Here is a 14,582-nt window from a genome sequence, read left to right as displayed (position 1 = left end):
TATGGGAGATTGACAATGAATGCCCCAGTCTTCCTTGCTCTTTTGGTCGGCCTTTTTTGTTTTTGGTCTGAGACAAATGGGAAGCGGCTTCCGTGGCGATGAGCAGCAGACTGGCAGCGTTGGAGCTGCTGCAGTGGCGCCTGCCCACAACCACAACCACCACCCACCTGGATCCAGCAGCACCAGCACCAACAGCAGCAGCAGCAGCACTAGCAGCACTGAGGCGGCGCGCGCTGCGGCATCGAGCAACGGCGGTCCCAGCGAGTCTCCATTGGCCACCTCACCATCATCATCATCGACGACGACAGCGACGAGTGCACCACAGCCGCTCCTTCCGTTTGAAGATGTCCACGCCGCACTCGCCCAAGACGGTAACAAAGTCCTGTCTGGAGAACTGAAAGCTGAAAGCGGGGGGAGAGAGACAGAATCTCCACTGTTGCTGCAAACCCAATCTCATCTCTGCTTGCTTGGTTGGACTGCAAACTGTGGTGGTACCTGTCACAACGTTTAGCCATCTTGAGACCGTTCTTGCAGGACGACTTTGACACGGCGCGATACGAAGCGGCCGTTGCCTCTGGGCTCGTCGCGGGCGCGTCGCTCGAGCGCCTCACTCAGACCATTGAGCTGCTCGACCGCCAAGTCGAGCATCAGGTCATCTCGCATCACTCGGACTTGCTTGCACAAGCGGTTGGCATCACAAAGCTGGAAGGTTTGGATTTTGAACTCTGTGACCCGTCGGTCAGTTTGCCTTTTCGAAACAAACTGAACAAAAACTCACGCCTCATCCGACCCCCGCCGCTCTTCATTGCTGTGATAGAAATTCTTGCCATGCTCCGGAATCGTATCGAATCGTTGCAGCAGCATATTGAGCGAGTTCGGAGTCGCGTTTCAGAGCCATACCAGTTTCTTGTACAGCACACCGACCAGCTGGAACATCTTCAGGTAAGAGTGTCCGAACTCGATGCACTCATTCACAACGACGACGACGAGACCTCCCGCTCGCTCGCTCGCCTGGCAAAGGAATATGGTGAAGAGTCACAAACACTACAGAGACACTCATTTGCCTGCTCTGTCCTGTCTCTTTGCGACAGAAATCCTGCGATCTGCTACGGCACGTGGTCCGATTCATCCAACTGGCAAAGAAATTGCGCATTCAGTTTGATGGAGGCATGAAGGAAGTTGCCAAGGCTGCCCAGCTTCTGAATGACCTGGGTACAGTGTCGTCTCGCGTCTCCCTCCGATTGTGTGCTGCCATTTCCAAGTCAAAAAGCGTCGCTCACACTTTTGTTTCGCTTATGCGTCTGCTTTTTTGCAGACCTCGTCTTGGCGGGTGAGGATTTGCGGGGAATCGACGCAGTAGACTCTGAACTGGCATGGATTGGCAGTGTGCGGGTAGCTGTCGATAAAGAAGGCTTCCTCCAACTGTCAGCAGGCCTGGAAACCCAAAATCAAGCAGATATCGCGACAGCTCTCCAAGTCTTTCACAACCTCGGCCAACTTGCGGAGCGAGTCGAAACTTGCGTGTCAGGCCTGCACAAGAATGTCGCGACCGCGCTCAAAAGCACGGTTCATGTCGACAGTTTTGCCTCCGACCCTTCTCTGAGCTCTGGCGGGTCGTCGGCGTCGCTGCCCACCTCGCATTCTTCCTCGACGCTAGGTGGATTAGCCTCCGCCGTGCTTCCAGGCTCACTCAAAAGCAACACCCCAACCGCTGGTGCGTCTCCAGCTTGGCGAGCAATCTTGTGGACGCGCTTGGACAAACTCTGTTCGACCATCGTTTCTACCATTTCGCAAGTGGCTCTGCTTCAGAAGGTATTGACCAAGCGCCGCGATCCCGTGACGCATGCACTTTTAATTGACGTGATTCGGGTAAGCTATTGTCTTTTAGCGCTGCGTTTGAATTCCACAAACGAAGCAATCGCTCCAACGCCGACTCTAAACCTTTCGTTTGAACAGCCGTCCGACGGTCCGACCCTGATCACATCGTTTTGGATCAATGTCACGCAACTTCTCGTCGCAGAGTTTCAATTGGCCGCCAAAAGTACGTCCGAGCTTTTGTCGTGGCGTGTTGAGAGGGTTGGTGTGAGACTCACGCCGCTTGCTTGATTGCTATTGCATCGTGTCAGACTCTACGTTCGTCAAAAACACATTGGAGAGCGAGTTTCCGAAACTCGTGCGCGTCGTTTCGGAGCTGTGGGAGTCGGTCTCTCCCCGGCTGACAAATCTCACAATGCCCTTGCCTGGAAAAAACAAGGACGGGCAACCAAAGTACGCTTGTGATCTTGACATGATGCGCTGCTGCTGCTCTCGTGGCGCGTTGGAGGTCGTGGTTGCTCAACCTCAATGCTCTCTGTGTTCTTTCCGTAGCAACGCCCAAGATCTGCTTTGGACGTGCTTATTGCCATTCGAGAACGCGTACTTGTCACGCAGCCTTTCCCGCATGTTTGATCCTGTCAATTCGGCCTTCCCGAGTGGCTCTGTCACACCGCCGGGTCCAGACGATATTTCGAGCATTCTGCGAACAATCACCAGGTAAGCGACTCGTCAAAAACAGCTGTATTCATTGGGGTACATTGCGGGACGACTAAAACTGGCGCGCCATGCTTGACAGCGAGCTGCAAGCTGCAAACGCGGATGGATTCCTGGTGACTCTGGTTGGCCGGAATGTCTCAAAAGCAATCAAACTGCTGGCCGTCAAGTCAGAAACACTGTTTGCTACCGACCCTGAAGCCTCCCAGATCAGTGGCCCGTGCACCTCCTCGCAGTCGCGCAACATCACTTTGGTGAATTTGCTCGATCAGTTTCAGCGTGGAGTTCGGGCAATGCCACTGCTTGCCAACGTTGCAGCCAATCCAGCGAGCAGCTCGGCATCTCTGGCGGCAGTTCAGATTATCCAAGATGCTCTGAAGGTTTGCAGATATATGTGGTTTGGAAAGGACTTTTTGTTTTCTCTCCTTTGTTGACTCATTTTTGCTCGCTATTTACTCTGCGTGAAAGGATGTGGGGAAACTGCTCGACAACATTGTCGCGCCACTCTTCGATGCCATGTGCATTCATCTCGAGGCTCGTTTGCTCAAAATGCATGCCACAGATTATTCCAAGTGAGTAATGTCGTTGCTTGTTGAATGCTTGTTTTCAACAAGCGAAACAAAAAAAAACTGTCTCTGACTCGTCCGTTCAAACCAGAGCCGCCCCTCCGTCCGATCGTGATGCTCCAGCCGCCGAGTGCTCGCCATTTGTGCACGAATTCGCGGCCCTTGTGTCCCATATTTCGTCTGAAATTCTTGCGCGATTCAAGTGCGAAGAAGTCACCTCCGTCTTGTAAGCAGCTTTTTTTTTTCGAGTCTCCCGGGTTTTTGTCGGCCTCGACACACATTGGCGCCTCACAATATGCGCTGTTTTGCTTTGATTTAGAGTGCAACGAGTGTGCTGTCGGGCAATGACCCTGTTTGTGCGACATGCAGCGCTTGTTCGCCCTCTGGGCGACGGTGGCAAGCTGCGTTTAACCGCAGACTTGGCACAGTTTGAAGTGGCCCTCGGACCCCTGCAAGTGCGCTGTGGAATGCGACTGGCTGACATGGGTCAGCCCTATCGAGCAATGCGAGCATTCAGGCATGTTTTGTGAGATTTGCTTTGGCAGATGCAGAGTGATGGGTTTTCCGTTTGCTGAAGCACGACTCCTTTGACTAACCAACCAAGCTGTCACACAATGTTGTGATTTTATTTGGCCTGCGTAGACCAATCTTGTTCATGGACGCGAGCCACATTGCAAACGCATCTGCTGTGGGCGATGCTCTGTCGGTCTCGACTGCCTTGCATCACCTGTTTTCGCGTGGTCCTGACGAAATGCAGTCTCCTCATGTCCGTGCTCAGATGACGCCGCTCAAGTATTCACAGTGGCTCGACACGCATACAGAAGCAGATGCGCTTGTCTTGATTGGCGCCACCCTGGAGGCGTATGCGCAGCGTGTGCGAGCCCGCGGTGACAAGCAGTTTGCACCAGTGTACCCCCTGATGCTCGATCTGCTTGCTCACCAGACGTGATCAATACATCGTTGCCAAGCTTTGTCGGTGTTGGTGTTGATGTTTTCATTTATTGTTTTCCGCAACAGAATCTGTGCGAATACTCTGAGTTCCACCAGCACCTTCCATTGAACACGACCAAAGTTGTCTGCCGACGCACAGAGTCCTTGTTGCAGGCAGGTCCCATCGCTGGGCTGTCTCTCACGGCGATACTTTGTGCACCGTTTTGTGCATCGACCCTATTATTCTCTCTCTCTCTCTCTCTCTCTCTCTCTCTCTCTCTCTCTCTCTCTCTCTCTTTCTCCCTCCCTCGCACTCCAATCATATTGTTCACAATCCATTTCGACTCCAAAATGACCTTTGCATCCAGTCTTCATTCCGTTATTTTTCTGCGAATGAGCGACACTCCAGCATCGTTGGCTTCGTTGGCTGCCGCCGACCCGCGCCGTCCCAACGCCGTGTCTCCGTTCAAGCCCCCAGCAGCGGCCTCCGCCAACGACGACTACTACTCGTTCTTCTCGCTGATTCTGGGCATGCTCGGCCTGTTCATGAAGGTAGGAGGGGCTCCGTTCCAGCGAGATCTCGCCGTTTTGGCACACTTTGCCTCACTCCGCTGTGGAGAGACGTCCGACATGTTGGTTTACTCTCGTAACATGTTGCACTGACTTTGGAGTATGTGGAGTATGTGTGTGTGTGTGTGTGTTTTGGTTTTGGGTTTTGCAGCAAAAGTGGGCCGCTTGGGCTGCAGTCTATTGCTGTCTGTTCAGCTTTGCCAACATGCGCAGCGACGGCGACGTCAAGCAACTGCTGACAGGCGTGACGTACGTATCACTCTCGCAGAAAGCTCTCTGTTTTGTTTGAATTTTTCGCCATTTTGGAGAATACCACGTCTTGTTGTGGATTGATTGGAAGAAAACGCTGTTTCACTTTTTGTTGGTCGGGTTGTCTCGAACAGGTTTGCCGTCATGTCCGTCGTCTTGCTGTATCTCCAACCAGTAGCAGACGCCAACTAGTATATTGAACATGCTTGTGATAGTGTGCGAGTTGTTTTAGCTTGCATTTTTTTTGTTAGCCACAGAAAAAGAAAAAAAAGTTTTTGATTGTACAAAAAAAAAAAAACCAACATCAGTTTGTGCCTCCAGACACGCGCACACAAAAAAACAAAACATCACAACGATTTCGAAGAAAAGTTAAGTCAATCAAAAAGAGCAAACGACATCAGACAAGCAAGCAGCGCGATTCTCTTAAGCCTCCATGTTGTCCTCGTCGTCCTCGTAGTCCTCGCCGTCCTGACCTTGCTCATCGTCGTCGCCCTCAGAGAGAACCTCGAACTCGCCGTTGCTCCATGCAGCCTTAAGCTTGATGTGGAAATCGGCGAGCGGTCGGTCGATGAGCTTCTGCTCGAGAAGAATGAGAACAACAGAGAGTGAGATGATGAAACGATTGCCCAAAAACTGGCATCAAACAATGTCGAGATGGAATCGTACCAGAATGCGTGCCTGCTCGGGAGTCAATGTGTCGCCCTTCGAGCAAACAGTGTGTGGCTTTTCAAGCGTAATGATACCTGTTGTGCACCGTCCAGTGAGCACAAAGAAAGTCGTTGGTGTGTTGCGCGCTCTCCCGCAATTCGCTTACCCTTGTTCAACACAATCGGCAAGCCAAGTCGTAGCAAATCATTGTGCATCGTGTGAGAGAACTGGGGAAGGGGCCCGGCAGGGATTTTGACCGTTTCGCTCGAAACAAAGCCCGATCGGGCAAACTCGAGATCGTGGTGGTTCTCAAACCAGGCAATAACCTCCTCGCGGGGCTGCGAGGTGAAGAGCAGACCGGTCTGGCCGACAAGCATGTTGGAGACTTCTCGCAAGTTGGTCTCTTGCTCGTTCTCCTCAGAGTTGCCGAGGGCAAGCGCCATGACGCGGTTCTTGCCAAAGAAGAAGCGGCTATGCTTCCACTCGGAGCGGACATCCTTCAGCTTGATGTTGCGCATGTTACGGACAGCGAAGACATAGACGGACGAGTACTTTTGGATGCAGCTTCGGATCTGTTTGGATTTGGTGTGGTCGTTGTTGTGTGAAGTGAGAGTGGGACGACGAGGTTTCCAGCCCACCACAGTTCGTGAAGTGGAGCACAACAAGACAAGGGCCATTACCTCGTTGACCAGCGCGTCCTTGGACTCCATGCCGTGCTTCTCGGTGCGAGTGAGGGCGACTGTGTGAATGAGAGAGCGTGAGTGAGTGAGCGAGCGGGATTACGACGAAAGGCCAGCTGCAGACGACTGCTCGTCTCTGCACCACCACCACCACCAGCACCGCTCGAATGCTCCAAGAGTGACTTCTTTTCTTTTTGCATGGATGAATGAGGTGGATGAAGCAGAGGGATGGACGCTGCCGTGTTCGCAGAGAGAGAGCGACTGACGGTGGCTGCTACTGAACACATGGAAAGTCCACATGGAGTCTCCGCCATCAGTTCCAACCACCACCACCCATTGACAGTCCCTCCAGTCCACCCTCAGTCTCACCAACGCTCGTTCTTCTCTTTGATTCAATTCCCTCCTTGGAATTGCAACAATCCCGTGTTTTTTTTTTTCTTTGTTGCGCTCGGCGACGGCGAAACAGACGCTGGACAAGCCACGCTGACCTTTCTTGACGCGCTTTGACTTTGGCATTATTGCGTTTTTGTTGTTTTCTTAGAAATGTAGGACTGGATTCGAAAATAAAAAAAACATTCAGAATGCACATCAGCAGTGAACCGCTGTTTTTGTTATTACTATCGCTCATCAGTCGTCTTAGTTTGTTTTTGTGATTTTTCGTCTCTGAGCAGCACAACATGCTCGAGCGGATTGTCGCCGACATTCAAGGATTCATCAACGGCGTCCGACGCGGACTTGCTCACACAGCCGTCGTCAATCCACAAGCGCAGGCCGGCTCGGAAGGCGCTGCTGCTGCTGCTGCTGCGGTGCAACAAGCGCTTGCCAACACTCAGCTCGAATGGACGATCGACCAGGTGAGACATCGTAACCCTTTTCGCCTTGTGTGCGTGTGAATCTCTATCACTAATGCAAAAAAAAAACACATCCAAACAACTCGAATCATCATGATTAGCCATCGCGTGCCTGGCAGGGATCCAGCAAGAAAGACGACCTGACTGTCAATCTCAGACTGCTGGCGTCGCGACACGGCGTCGACTGCGCTGCGCTCGGAGTCGCAGTGTGCTCAATCCTGCAGGCAGAACATGCCAAGCAGCCCGACGCATGCCCGTTCGTGGCTGAATGGCTGCCAAACGGATCCGGAGTTGGCATCCGGTTGTCCAGGTCCACGTTGATCCAGCATGCATGTCAAACGGCGCTCACCGAGCGCGCCTCGTTTGGTCGAAATGCCGACTTGGCATTGAAAGCTGCAGGTACTGTGGCGCTGCTGTGCTATCCATCGCCAAGGGCTTCCAACGAGGCGTTTGACGCGTTGCGATGTGGATTGCTTGGTTGCGTCTATGACAACCTCATGTCACTGCACGATCTCGTCGTGTCTCTCCAGCATCCAGATCAAGATGAAGCAGCCCCAGCGGAGAAAACTCCTCAGGGGCTTGCCATCCTCGATCAGCCACCGACAATTCCTGGTTGCAGCGCGTCCGACCTGATCGCTCAGGTATCGGGGCATCCTTGCTTTGTGAGGCGACCCGATGGTGGCGGTGCACTGGATTTGAGCATGTATGTCACCTCCCTGCAGCAGCAGACCTTGCAGCAGGAGGATACGCGCGACCTGGGCCTGGATGCCAAGCACCTCGGACAGCTGCATCTTTTGGATTTGGTGTCGCCCACAAAGCCGGACAGCTCCGAGTCAACAGAGCTGTGGGCATTGACATCTGGCGAAGGATGTCGATTGCACCGGATGATTCTGGACGCAAGCAGCACACCCTGCGACCTGATTGTCCATGTCGAGCAAGAAAGCATCGTGACGCGACGACTTCGAGTTGCTTGCCATGCGCTCGGACGCAGCCGCCCCACCTTGTCTCTGACTGTCATCGGTCACGTCATTCCCTCAGCACCCATCCAACCAACGCAGCTGTTTGCATCCACTCTCGCATCGGCAACAGCGACTGCTCGCGATCGCCACGGCGACGGCTCTGCACCCGAGCCGCCCCGCGAGAGTGCTTCGCTTGCTTCTCAAGCCGATGGTGCACCTGTGCATCGGCAATCTCTCCAAACACGGCCTGGCTCGGTTGTTGGCACCGGCGACCCAACAATCCAATTGGCCGAGTCTGTCGTTCGCGCTACGATTGTTTCGTCCGTTCTTGGCCAGTCCACCCAAGGGAACCTTGACTTGAATGTGCCCAAAGTGATTGGGTTTCAGGACGGGCAGTACGCAACTGGAAGCACGCTGATTTACAACCACGGCCGGCTGCGCTCCATTCTGACAAAGTACGCCACTACCGCGGCCGAGCATGGACTGCCCTCAACCCCACCCCTCGGCTCGGTGCGATTCGACCTTTTGCAGGAGAATCACGAGTGGGAAATGCTCTACTCTGTTGTCACGTTCCCAGACTTGATCCGTTCGCTCTATCAGCCAATCTCGGCCGCCCTCGAGGCACGCCGCTCGAGTCTGGCTCAATCAGAACCGACGCCTACTTCTTGGCTTCGTACCTATCCGACGCAAGTGAGCCGTGTAGATGTGCACAAGCTTGTGTCGCACCTCTACCGCCTTGCGCGCTGCTTTAGCCAGTACTTTGGCCACGTCCATGTTGTCGTCCCACGCACTGACGCGACAGCTGCCATGATGGACGCACGGATAGTCTTGTTGAGCGCCGTAATGCAGGTGTTTGAAAACGGGTTGAACTTGCTGAATATTCCTCGGACTGCCGGTCGGGTGTAGCTTGTGTTTTGAGTGGCAAATGCATCCATCCGGGGTCGATGGCCTCCGTCGTTTAGGAAGACAACATTGTAACATTTATATTCTTCACAGTGACATTCCTCGCACAAATTTCAAAAACAAAAAGACAAAGATTCTATTCAAAACCGAACCGACTCGCTAAACTTTGGCAAAAAGTCATATGAGGTGATGATTTCCATCTTTTCATTCAGCGTCCGAATATCGTCGTTAAAGACGCGCAAATGGTGCGAGACATCCTGATTCAAAAGAAACAACGGATCGAATGAGTACGAGCACCACAGCAACAGCGCGCTCTCCAAATTCCCACGTCAATCGAAACGTACCTGCGAGGTTTGCTGGATCTTTGTAAGGTTGGAAATTGAGCTTGCAACCTCCTTGATGACACCGTTATGAACGTGCGAGAGACGCGTAGCCAGACCTTTCTTTAAGCTGGCGTTGCGTTCACCTGTGGAGTCAATAATGGACAATCGAGAGTGAGCAAAAGTTGGTCCAGCGTTCACACGGTCGTTTGCCATGTATGCTTTGAGGTGTTTGAGCTTACGAAGTCGCTTTTGAGCAGCACTGGGTTTTGGGAAGAGCCAAGATGATTGGGTTGTCGAAAATGCGCACAAATGTTGAAAAACACAAAGTCAATGTTCGCCCTCCAACAAACAAAAGTTGCTACGTCATGCTTGGATCGCCCTTTTTGGCTCATGCTCAACAACGAGCTTCAGGATTGCAGCTTACCCGACAGCGGAACCGTCTGCTGGGCTGTAGGCGTCGGCCGATCGAGGACCTGGCGACATCGGCGACATCGGGGACAGCGGACCCCCCGGCCCCATTCGTCCAGACGTGGACAGCCCACCAGGCGTGTTCCAGGCGTGTGGCGCTCCTGCCGCGCCGCCTGGAGTGGACGGGATGGCCGAGCTGGACTGGTTGAGCGGATCCTCCTCTGCCTCTCGACTCGCGTCCGCCGCGCCACCAGTGCCAGCAGCCGCAGCCGCAGCCGCAGCAGTAGCAGCAGCAGCAGTAGCAGCGAGTGTCGATGCGGCCGTTGAGCTCGCAGCAGTGGCTGTCGTTGCAGCTGGCTTGCTCGCGTCACCTGCTCCTGCTCCTGCTCCTGCTCCTTCTGCAGCAGTGTTCATGGCGACAATGCGCGCGCCGACCTGGTCCATGTCGAGCTCGTCGTCGTCGCTTTCATCCGATTCGGACGCCTCGCCGCGCACAACCCTCCCCCGGTGTGACATGATTGGAACGAAACGAAACGAACAGAGAGAGAGAGAGAGAGAGAGACTGGGCTCAGATTTGAGAATTCAGATTTGCAATTTCAACCGTCCATCGACGGGCACATTCACTCAGTTTTAGTGACAATCCTTCCATGAAACAATGGAAGCAGCAACAGCAGCATTCTGAGCAGATCAGATCAGAGCGCAGGAACAGTCACCATTTTTTTCTTTTCTTTTTTTTTTTTTTTAACTCTTGGACAATCGTTTTTTCAATGGACCATCCGGTGCTGTTCATTCGCCACGAAGGCGGCAACACGCGGCGTGTAGACGACGACAACAGCGACGGCGATTACGACAACGACGTCGACAGCGGCCCGGGCGTGTTCAGCGTGACGGACGAGGCGGTCGAGCTGCTCTCCGAGATTGAAGGCGACGTTGCCGTCATTTCGATTGCGGGCGTCTACCGCACGGGCAAGTCGTTCGTGCTCAACCAGCTGGCAGGCTCGACAGGCGGCTTTGACGTCGGTGCCTCCGTGGAGCCGTGCACCCAGGGCATCTGGATGTGGATTGTCGATCGCGAGAAGGTCGAACCGGGTCTCATTCCAGACAATCTCACTATCGTCCTCCTCGACACTGAGGCAAGCAGCAGCAAACTCTCACTCACTCACTCACACCAAGAAATACAACCACTTTACACAGCTCATTTGAGCGGTTTTCAATGGGACGCGCTGATGTTGTCTCCTCGTGATTACGTTGTTTGGGCTCTCAAACATCCGAAAGGAACGAACGAAACAACCGGTTTTTGGCGTACCTTTTTTTTTTTTTTTTTTTTTCTTTCTTTCTTTCATCTTAGTCTACTTCTTTTAGAGTGTCACTGCGATTTGCGTTTCGTCGTGAATCGTTCGAGTGCTTTGCTGGCCGAGGAGTGTGTGTGTGTGTGTGTTTGAGGATTGGTGTGATTTTGTACCGCGCGCGACTGGTGAAATTCCAATTCCCACAAGCTGAATCGCACTCAACCACTCCGACGGGACTTGTATGGGGTTGCTGATCATGAGTCTATTGTTATTGTCAACGCTCGTTCGTCTTCATGTCACGCAGGGCCTCGCAAGCTACACGAAAACCAAGACCTACGACATCCAAGTGTTCTCGCTCTCGCTCCTCCTGTCGTCGTTCTTTGTGTACAACTCGATGGGCAACATTGACGAGACTGCACTCGATCGTCTGTCGCTCGTGGCCGAGCTGGCCAAGTTTGTCAAGCTTCAGGCTGACGGCGAAGAGGTGCGAAGGGCCTCCTTCCGGCTTGGAATTTTGCAATTGCCTTGATCCCAGCGCTCATGTTCTGCTGACACTTGTACAGGATGCCTTCCAACTGCAATCCTTCTTCCCCGTCTTCATGTGGCTCGTCCGCGACTTTTCGCTCGAGCTGGTCCTGCAAGGCGAGACCATCACCCCGGACGACTATCTCGAGCAAGCCCTCCAGCTCGTGAAGGTAACGAGACAACTATGCTGCTATTGAACCTCTGTTGAAGCTGCGCTTTGTGCGTATTGACTCGCATCGCGGCTGGTCTGGTCGTTGTGATGACTTTTCAGGGCGATCCCAAGCGCGTCGCTGGTAAAAATCAAATTCGCGAGTGCATTCGAAGCTTCTTCCCCAATCGCACCTGCTTTACGCTGAAGCGACCTGTCGAGAACGAGGAGGATTTGCAGGATTTGTCGAATCGTGAGTGGTTGATGCCACTGTCGCTGGGTTTGACGACGAGCGTCACACTCAAGTTTTTTTCGTTTCGGGGTTGTTTTTTTTTTTTTTTTTTTTTTTTTTGTTCTTTGGATTGATTGCGCGTAGTCTCCTTGGAGGACTTCCGACCCGAGTACATTGAACAAGTGCGGATACTCATCCGCAAGATTTACCACGGCGTCAAGACCAAGAAACTGTTTGGCAGCAACTTGAATGGAGCAAGTGCGTCGAAGAGTACAACGAGTCTCTCCTTTGCTTTTTTTGCCAACTCGTTGACATCTTTTTGTTGTCCCGTCCCTTCTTTTTTTGGACTCTAGTGCTTGCTGAGCTCTCCAAGAACTACGTCGAGTCGATTAACACTGGCGGCGTCCCCGTCATCCGCTCCGCCTGGGAAAATGTGCTCGAGATTGAATGCAAGAAGGCTTCTGCGGCTGCAGAACGCCTGTATGAGAAGCGCATGAAGGATTTGGTTGCAGACGGCGCGATTTTGGAGGAGGAAGAGCTGGATCGAAGCCACCGCGAAGCCGAGAAGCGTGCCATTGATCTGTTCCGTTCTAAAGCTGTTGGTGGGCCTCACACCGAACTTGAAGATGAGCTCAAGGTACGTTATGGGCTCCCCCCCCCCCCGCGCGCGCTACGTGTCAACTCTGAAGGACGCTTGTTATTTGAGTCTTGTCGAACAAAAGGTGACTGACCGCTGGCTGGCTTGTGTGCAGAATGCCATGGCAGAGCAACTTGCCCTGATGCGCAAGACCAACCGCGCTCGGTCGGCTGAGCAGTGCGAGCTTTTGCTCGACACTTTGGCGAGGCACATTTCGGACGACATTCGTTCGAAGGAAGTGAGTGTTCCACGTTGGATCTTGTTGTTTGTTTGCGCGTTGTTTGCATCCAGTTTGCATCGCTCTAACGTTTTGGTACACATTGTTTTGGTGTCTATCCATTCGGAGAGCAGATCACCAACATTGACCAGTTGCATGAAGAATGGGAGCGCGTGGTCACAGACTACCTCGAAACAGCGCAGGGTCCGATGAAGCAGCAAGTTCTGTTCGATCGTCGCCGCGAGTTCTTCTCCACTGCACGACGTGTTGCCGAGGGCATTGTTGAGGCGACAAAGGAGGCGGCCGAGAAGGAGGTTGAGGCCATCCGTGAAAAGTCCAAGGTGGACTACCAGCGCCTGGATCTTGTCTACAAGACGGTCGACACGGAGTGGAAAAAGTCGCAAAAGGAAAACCAGCAGCTGACAACCGAGATCAAAGACCTCGACCTCAAGATCCGCGAAATGGCCCAGGCTCAAGCGGCAAGCTTGGAGCGGATCAAGGAGCTTCAGCAAGAGCTCACCGAGTCGCAGGACACTTGCAAGCGTGTCCAAGACGAGCGTAACGAGCTGGAAGAAAAGGAGCGTCGCATCGAGGAAGAGCTGCAGGCCAAGTCTCAGGCGATTGGGTAAGCGCGGGATTGTTTAAGGATGCTTTTGAATTTTTGCTGATTTGAGTGTCTTGTGCTTTTTTTTTCTCATTCTCTTCTCTCCCCCGCCCCCTCTTTTGCTTGCAAACACAGCGCACTCGAGCATGAAAAGATTACCATCGAAGGCCGACTGCGTGGATTCGAGAGCAAGAAGAAGAAGAAGTGCACCATCATGTGAAAGAACGGCCTCTGTGCGTGCGCCTTGGTTGGCTTGCAACCCACTGTTTCGCTGACATTCGCTGTATGAGTAAACTGTCTACCCTAATACCGTGCAGCGCAACACGAACAAACCGAGCTACCAATTTCGAAATTTGAGAAAAAGCATCAACTTGTGCAAACATTTCAATCTTTTTTTTTCTTTTTTTTTTTTCTTTTGAACAAAAATGTCAACAAGCGATCGCCTTCGCACCATCACGAGCCACGTCACTGAGGGCTCTCCCGCGGCGTGGTTCTCTGCCGAGCCGTGCGCCGTGCCAGTGAAAGACGCAGACAAGCTTGCCAAGGAGCAGCCGCGCGCCTTCCCGACGCATCGCCAGGACACGCTGCGATGGAATGGCTGGGGCTACAAGGATTCCGGCTTTGAGCTCAACGACAAGGTAACATCCGCGGCGCTTCCGGGCCAGAGCTCGCTTTTGTCAAGCTGTTGTTTTTTTTTTTTTTTTTTTTTTGCTACCAGTGCTAGATCTGTGGTTCTGAGCGCGCTGTGCCATTGGGACGATGGAAGAGCGTGTGCGACTCGAACTGAAGCGAAAGCGGGTCTTTCGATCCCTCTCTTCTTTCCGCCGTGATACCCTCCGTTTCGATGCGTTTTTGGTGTTGATCTGATGCATGTTGTCGTGTTGTGCTTGAAATGCTACTTTGCAGGGTGTCGTCTGGTTGACGGGAACACGCTACTCGCTCAGCGGCCAGGAGATGCCTGGACTGCGCCAGTGGATGGAAGACAAGTGTGGCGTGAACATGAACGATCAGTCCCCGTCGCAGGCGGCCATGAAGGACATCCCAAAGCCAATCCTCAACGATCGCTTTGTCGCTGCCGTCGAGCCGCGTGTCAAGCTCCTCTCCACCGACGACAACGACCGCATTGCGCATGCTCATGGTACGGCAAACTCGCACAGAGCATCCCGTCAATGCACACATCTTTTGGGCCGGATTTGTTCACATTTGGTCTGACTGTCATGTGGTTTTGCTTTTGCCTTGTGCCTATGTGTGTGTGTGTGTGTGTGTGTGTGTGTGTGTGTGTGTGTGTGTGTGTGTGTGTGTGTGTGTGTGTGT

At 53.1% G+C, this 14,582-nt stretch overlaps 7 protein-coding genes across 7 annotated transcripts; 5 read left to right on the top strand and 2 right to left on the bottom strand.

The window, feature by feature from the left end:
• The first annotated feature begins 34 nt into the window (after positions 1-34).
• Positions 35-4,140, top strand: CAOG_00652 (hypothetical protein). Its single transcript, XM_004365466.2, has 13 exons — positions 35-371; positions 512-709; positions 818-942; positions 1,092-1,212; positions 1,316-1,869; positions 1,957-2,041; positions 2,127-2,268; positions 2,368-2,532; positions 2,612-2,909; positions 2,998-3,101; positions 3,187-3,321; positions 3,415-3,612; positions 3,738-4,140. The coding sequence occupies exons 1-13, from the start codon at positions 77-79 to the stop codon at positions 4,042-4,044; spliced, it is 2,727 nt and encodes a 908-aa protein (XP_004365523.2). The 5' UTR covers positions 35-76; the 3' UTR covers positions 4,045-4,140.
• A 259-nt stretch (positions 4,141-4,399) lies between these two features.
• Positions 4,400-5,173, top strand: CAOG_00651 (hypothetical protein). The gene is made up of 3 exons (XM_004365465.2): positions 4,400-4,577; positions 4,747-4,844; positions 4,979-5,173. The coding sequence occupies exons 1-3, from the start codon at positions 4,419-4,421 to the stop codon at positions 5,034-5,036; spliced, it is 315 nt and encodes a 104-aa protein (XP_004365522.1). The 5' UTR covers positions 4,400-4,418; the 3' UTR covers positions 5,037-5,173.
• CAOG_00650 (Mrto4 protein) lies at positions 5,106-6,716 on the bottom strand. Its single transcript, XM_004365464.2, has 5 exons — positions 6,661-6,716; positions 6,173-6,231; positions 5,659-6,064; positions 5,511-5,587; positions 5,106-5,420 (listed from the first exon to the last, which is right to left on the bottom strand). Exons 1-5 carry the CDS (start codon positions 6,686-6,688, stop codon positions 5,268-5,270), a joined length of 723 nt encoding a protein of 240 aa, XP_004365521.2. The 5' UTR covers positions 6,689-6,716; the 3' UTR covers positions 5,106-5,267.
• Positions 6,717-6,811: 95 nt separating this feature from the next.
• Positions 6,812-9,008, top strand: CAOG_00649 (hypothetical protein). Its single transcript, XM_004365463.2, has 2 exons — positions 6,812-7,026; positions 7,125-9,008. Exons 1-2 carry the CDS (start codon positions 6,850-6,852, stop codon positions 8,886-8,888), a joined length of 1,941 nt encoding a protein of 646 aa, XP_004365520.1. The 5' UTR covers positions 6,812-6,849; the 3' UTR covers positions 8,889-9,008.
• On the bottom strand, positions 8,944-10,175 carry CAOG_00648 (hypothetical protein). The gene is made up of 4 exons (XM_004365462.2): positions 9,633-10,175; positions 9,448-9,467; positions 9,230-9,351; positions 8,944-9,142 (listed from the first exon to the last, which is right to left on the bottom strand). Exons 1-4 carry the CDS (start codon positions 10,130-10,132, stop codon positions 9,026-9,028), a joined length of 759 nt encoding a protein of 252 aa, XP_004365519.1. The 5' UTR covers positions 10,133-10,175; the 3' UTR covers positions 8,944-9,025.
• A 162-nt stretch (positions 10,176-10,337) lies between these two features.
• CAOG_00647 (GBP4 protein) lies at positions 10,338-13,603 on the top strand. Its single transcript, XM_004365461.2, has 9 exons — positions 10,338-10,749; positions 11,210-11,389; positions 11,469-11,600; positions 11,702-11,831; positions 11,955-12,068; positions 12,164-12,447; positions 12,563-12,685; positions 12,799-13,289; positions 13,404-13,603. Exons 1-9 carry the CDS (start codon positions 10,384-10,386, stop codon positions 13,486-13,488), a joined length of 1,905 nt encoding a protein of 634 aa, XP_004365518.2. The 5' UTR covers positions 10,338-10,383; the 3' UTR covers positions 13,489-13,603.
• Positions 13,604-13,693: 90 nt separating this feature from the next.
• Positions 13,694-14,406, top strand: CAOG_08433 (hypothetical protein; the record flags this gene model as incomplete). Its single annotated transcript, XM_011271702.1, has 2 exons — positions 13,694-13,906; positions 14,175-14,406. Coding segments are annotated over 2 exons (445 nt in total), but the record flags the coding sequence as incomplete, so codon positions are not given.
• Between the last annotated feature and the right edge of the window lie 176 nt (positions 14,407-14,582).

This window comes from Capsaspora owczarzaki (assembly GCF_000151315.2).
Source record: "Capsaspora owczarzaki ATCC 30864 unplaced genomic scaffold supercont2.1, whole genome shotgun sequence".
Classification (NCBI taxonomy): Eukaryota; class Filasterea; order Ministeriida; family Capsasporidae; genus Capsaspora; species Capsaspora owczarzaki.
This window is presented reverse-complemented; position numbering and strand designations above follow the sequence as displayed.

Coding starts and splice junctions, on each gene's coding strand:
- CAOG_00648 (XM_004365462.2), bottom strand. CDS start 10,132: ATGTCACACCGGGGGAGGGTTGTGCGCGGCGAGGCGTCCGAATCGGAT. Junction 9,468..9,632: donor GCAGACGGTTCCGCTGTCGG/GTAAGCTGCAAT, acceptor CCCAAAACCCAG/TGCTGCTCAAAAGCGACTTC. Junction 9,352..9,447: donor TGCTGCTCAAAAGCGACTTC/GTAAGCTCAAAC, acceptor TTGACTCCACAG/GTGAACGCAACGCCAGCTTA.
- CAOG_00647 (XM_004365461.2), top strand. CDS start 10,384: ATGGACCATCCGGTGCTGTTCATTCGCCACGAAGGCGGCAACACGCGG. Junction 10,750..11,209: donor TCGTCCTCCTCGACACTGAG/GCAAGCAGCAGC, acceptor CATGTCACGCAG/GGCCTCGCAAGCTACACGAA. Junction 11,390..11,468: donor TTCAGGCTGACGGCGAAGAG/GTGCGAAGGGCC, acceptor ACACTTGTACAG/GATGCCTTCCAACTGCAATC.
- CAOG_00652 (XM_004365466.2), top strand. CDS start 77: ATGGGAAGCGGCTTCCGTGGCGATGAGCAGCAGACTGGCAGCGTTGGA. Junction 1,870..1,956: donor TTTTAATTGACGTGATTCGG/GTAAGCTATTGT, acceptor TCGTTTGAACAG/CCGTCCGACGGTCCGACCCT. Junction 2,533..2,611: donor ATTCTGCGAACAATCACCAG/GTAAGCGACTCG, acceptor CATGCTTGACAG/CGAGCTGCAAGCTGCAAACG.
- CAOG_00651 (XM_004365465.2), top strand. CDS start 4,419: ATGAGCGACACTCCAGCATCGTTGGCTTCGTTGGCTGCCGCCGACCCG. Junction 4,578..4,746: donor TGCTCGGCCTGTTCATGAAG/GTAGGAGGGGCT, acceptor TGGGTTTTGCAG/CAAAAGTGGGCCGCTTGGGC. Junction 4,845..4,978: donor CAACTGCTGACAGGCGTGAC/GTACGTATCACT, acceptor TGTCTCGAACAG/GTTTGCCGTCATGTCCGTCG.
- CAOG_00650 (XM_004365464.2), bottom strand. CDS start 6,688: ATGCCAAAGTCAAAGCGCGTCAAGAAAG. Junction 6,232..6,660: donor GTCAAAGCGCGTCAAGAAAG/GTCAGCGTGGCT, acceptor TCATTCACACAG/TCGCCCTCACTCGCACCGAG. Junction 6,065..6,172: donor AGGACGCGCTGGTCAACGAG/GTAATGGCCCTT, acceptor AAATCCAAACAG/ATCCGAAGCTGCATCCAAAA.
- CAOG_00649 (XM_004365463.2), top strand. CDS start 6,850: ATGCTCGAGCGGATTGTCGCCGACATTCAAGGATTCATCAACGGCGTC. Junction 7,027..7,124: donor TCGAATGGACGATCGACCAG/GTGAGACATCGT, acceptor CATCATGATTAG/CCATCGCGTGCCTGGCAGGG.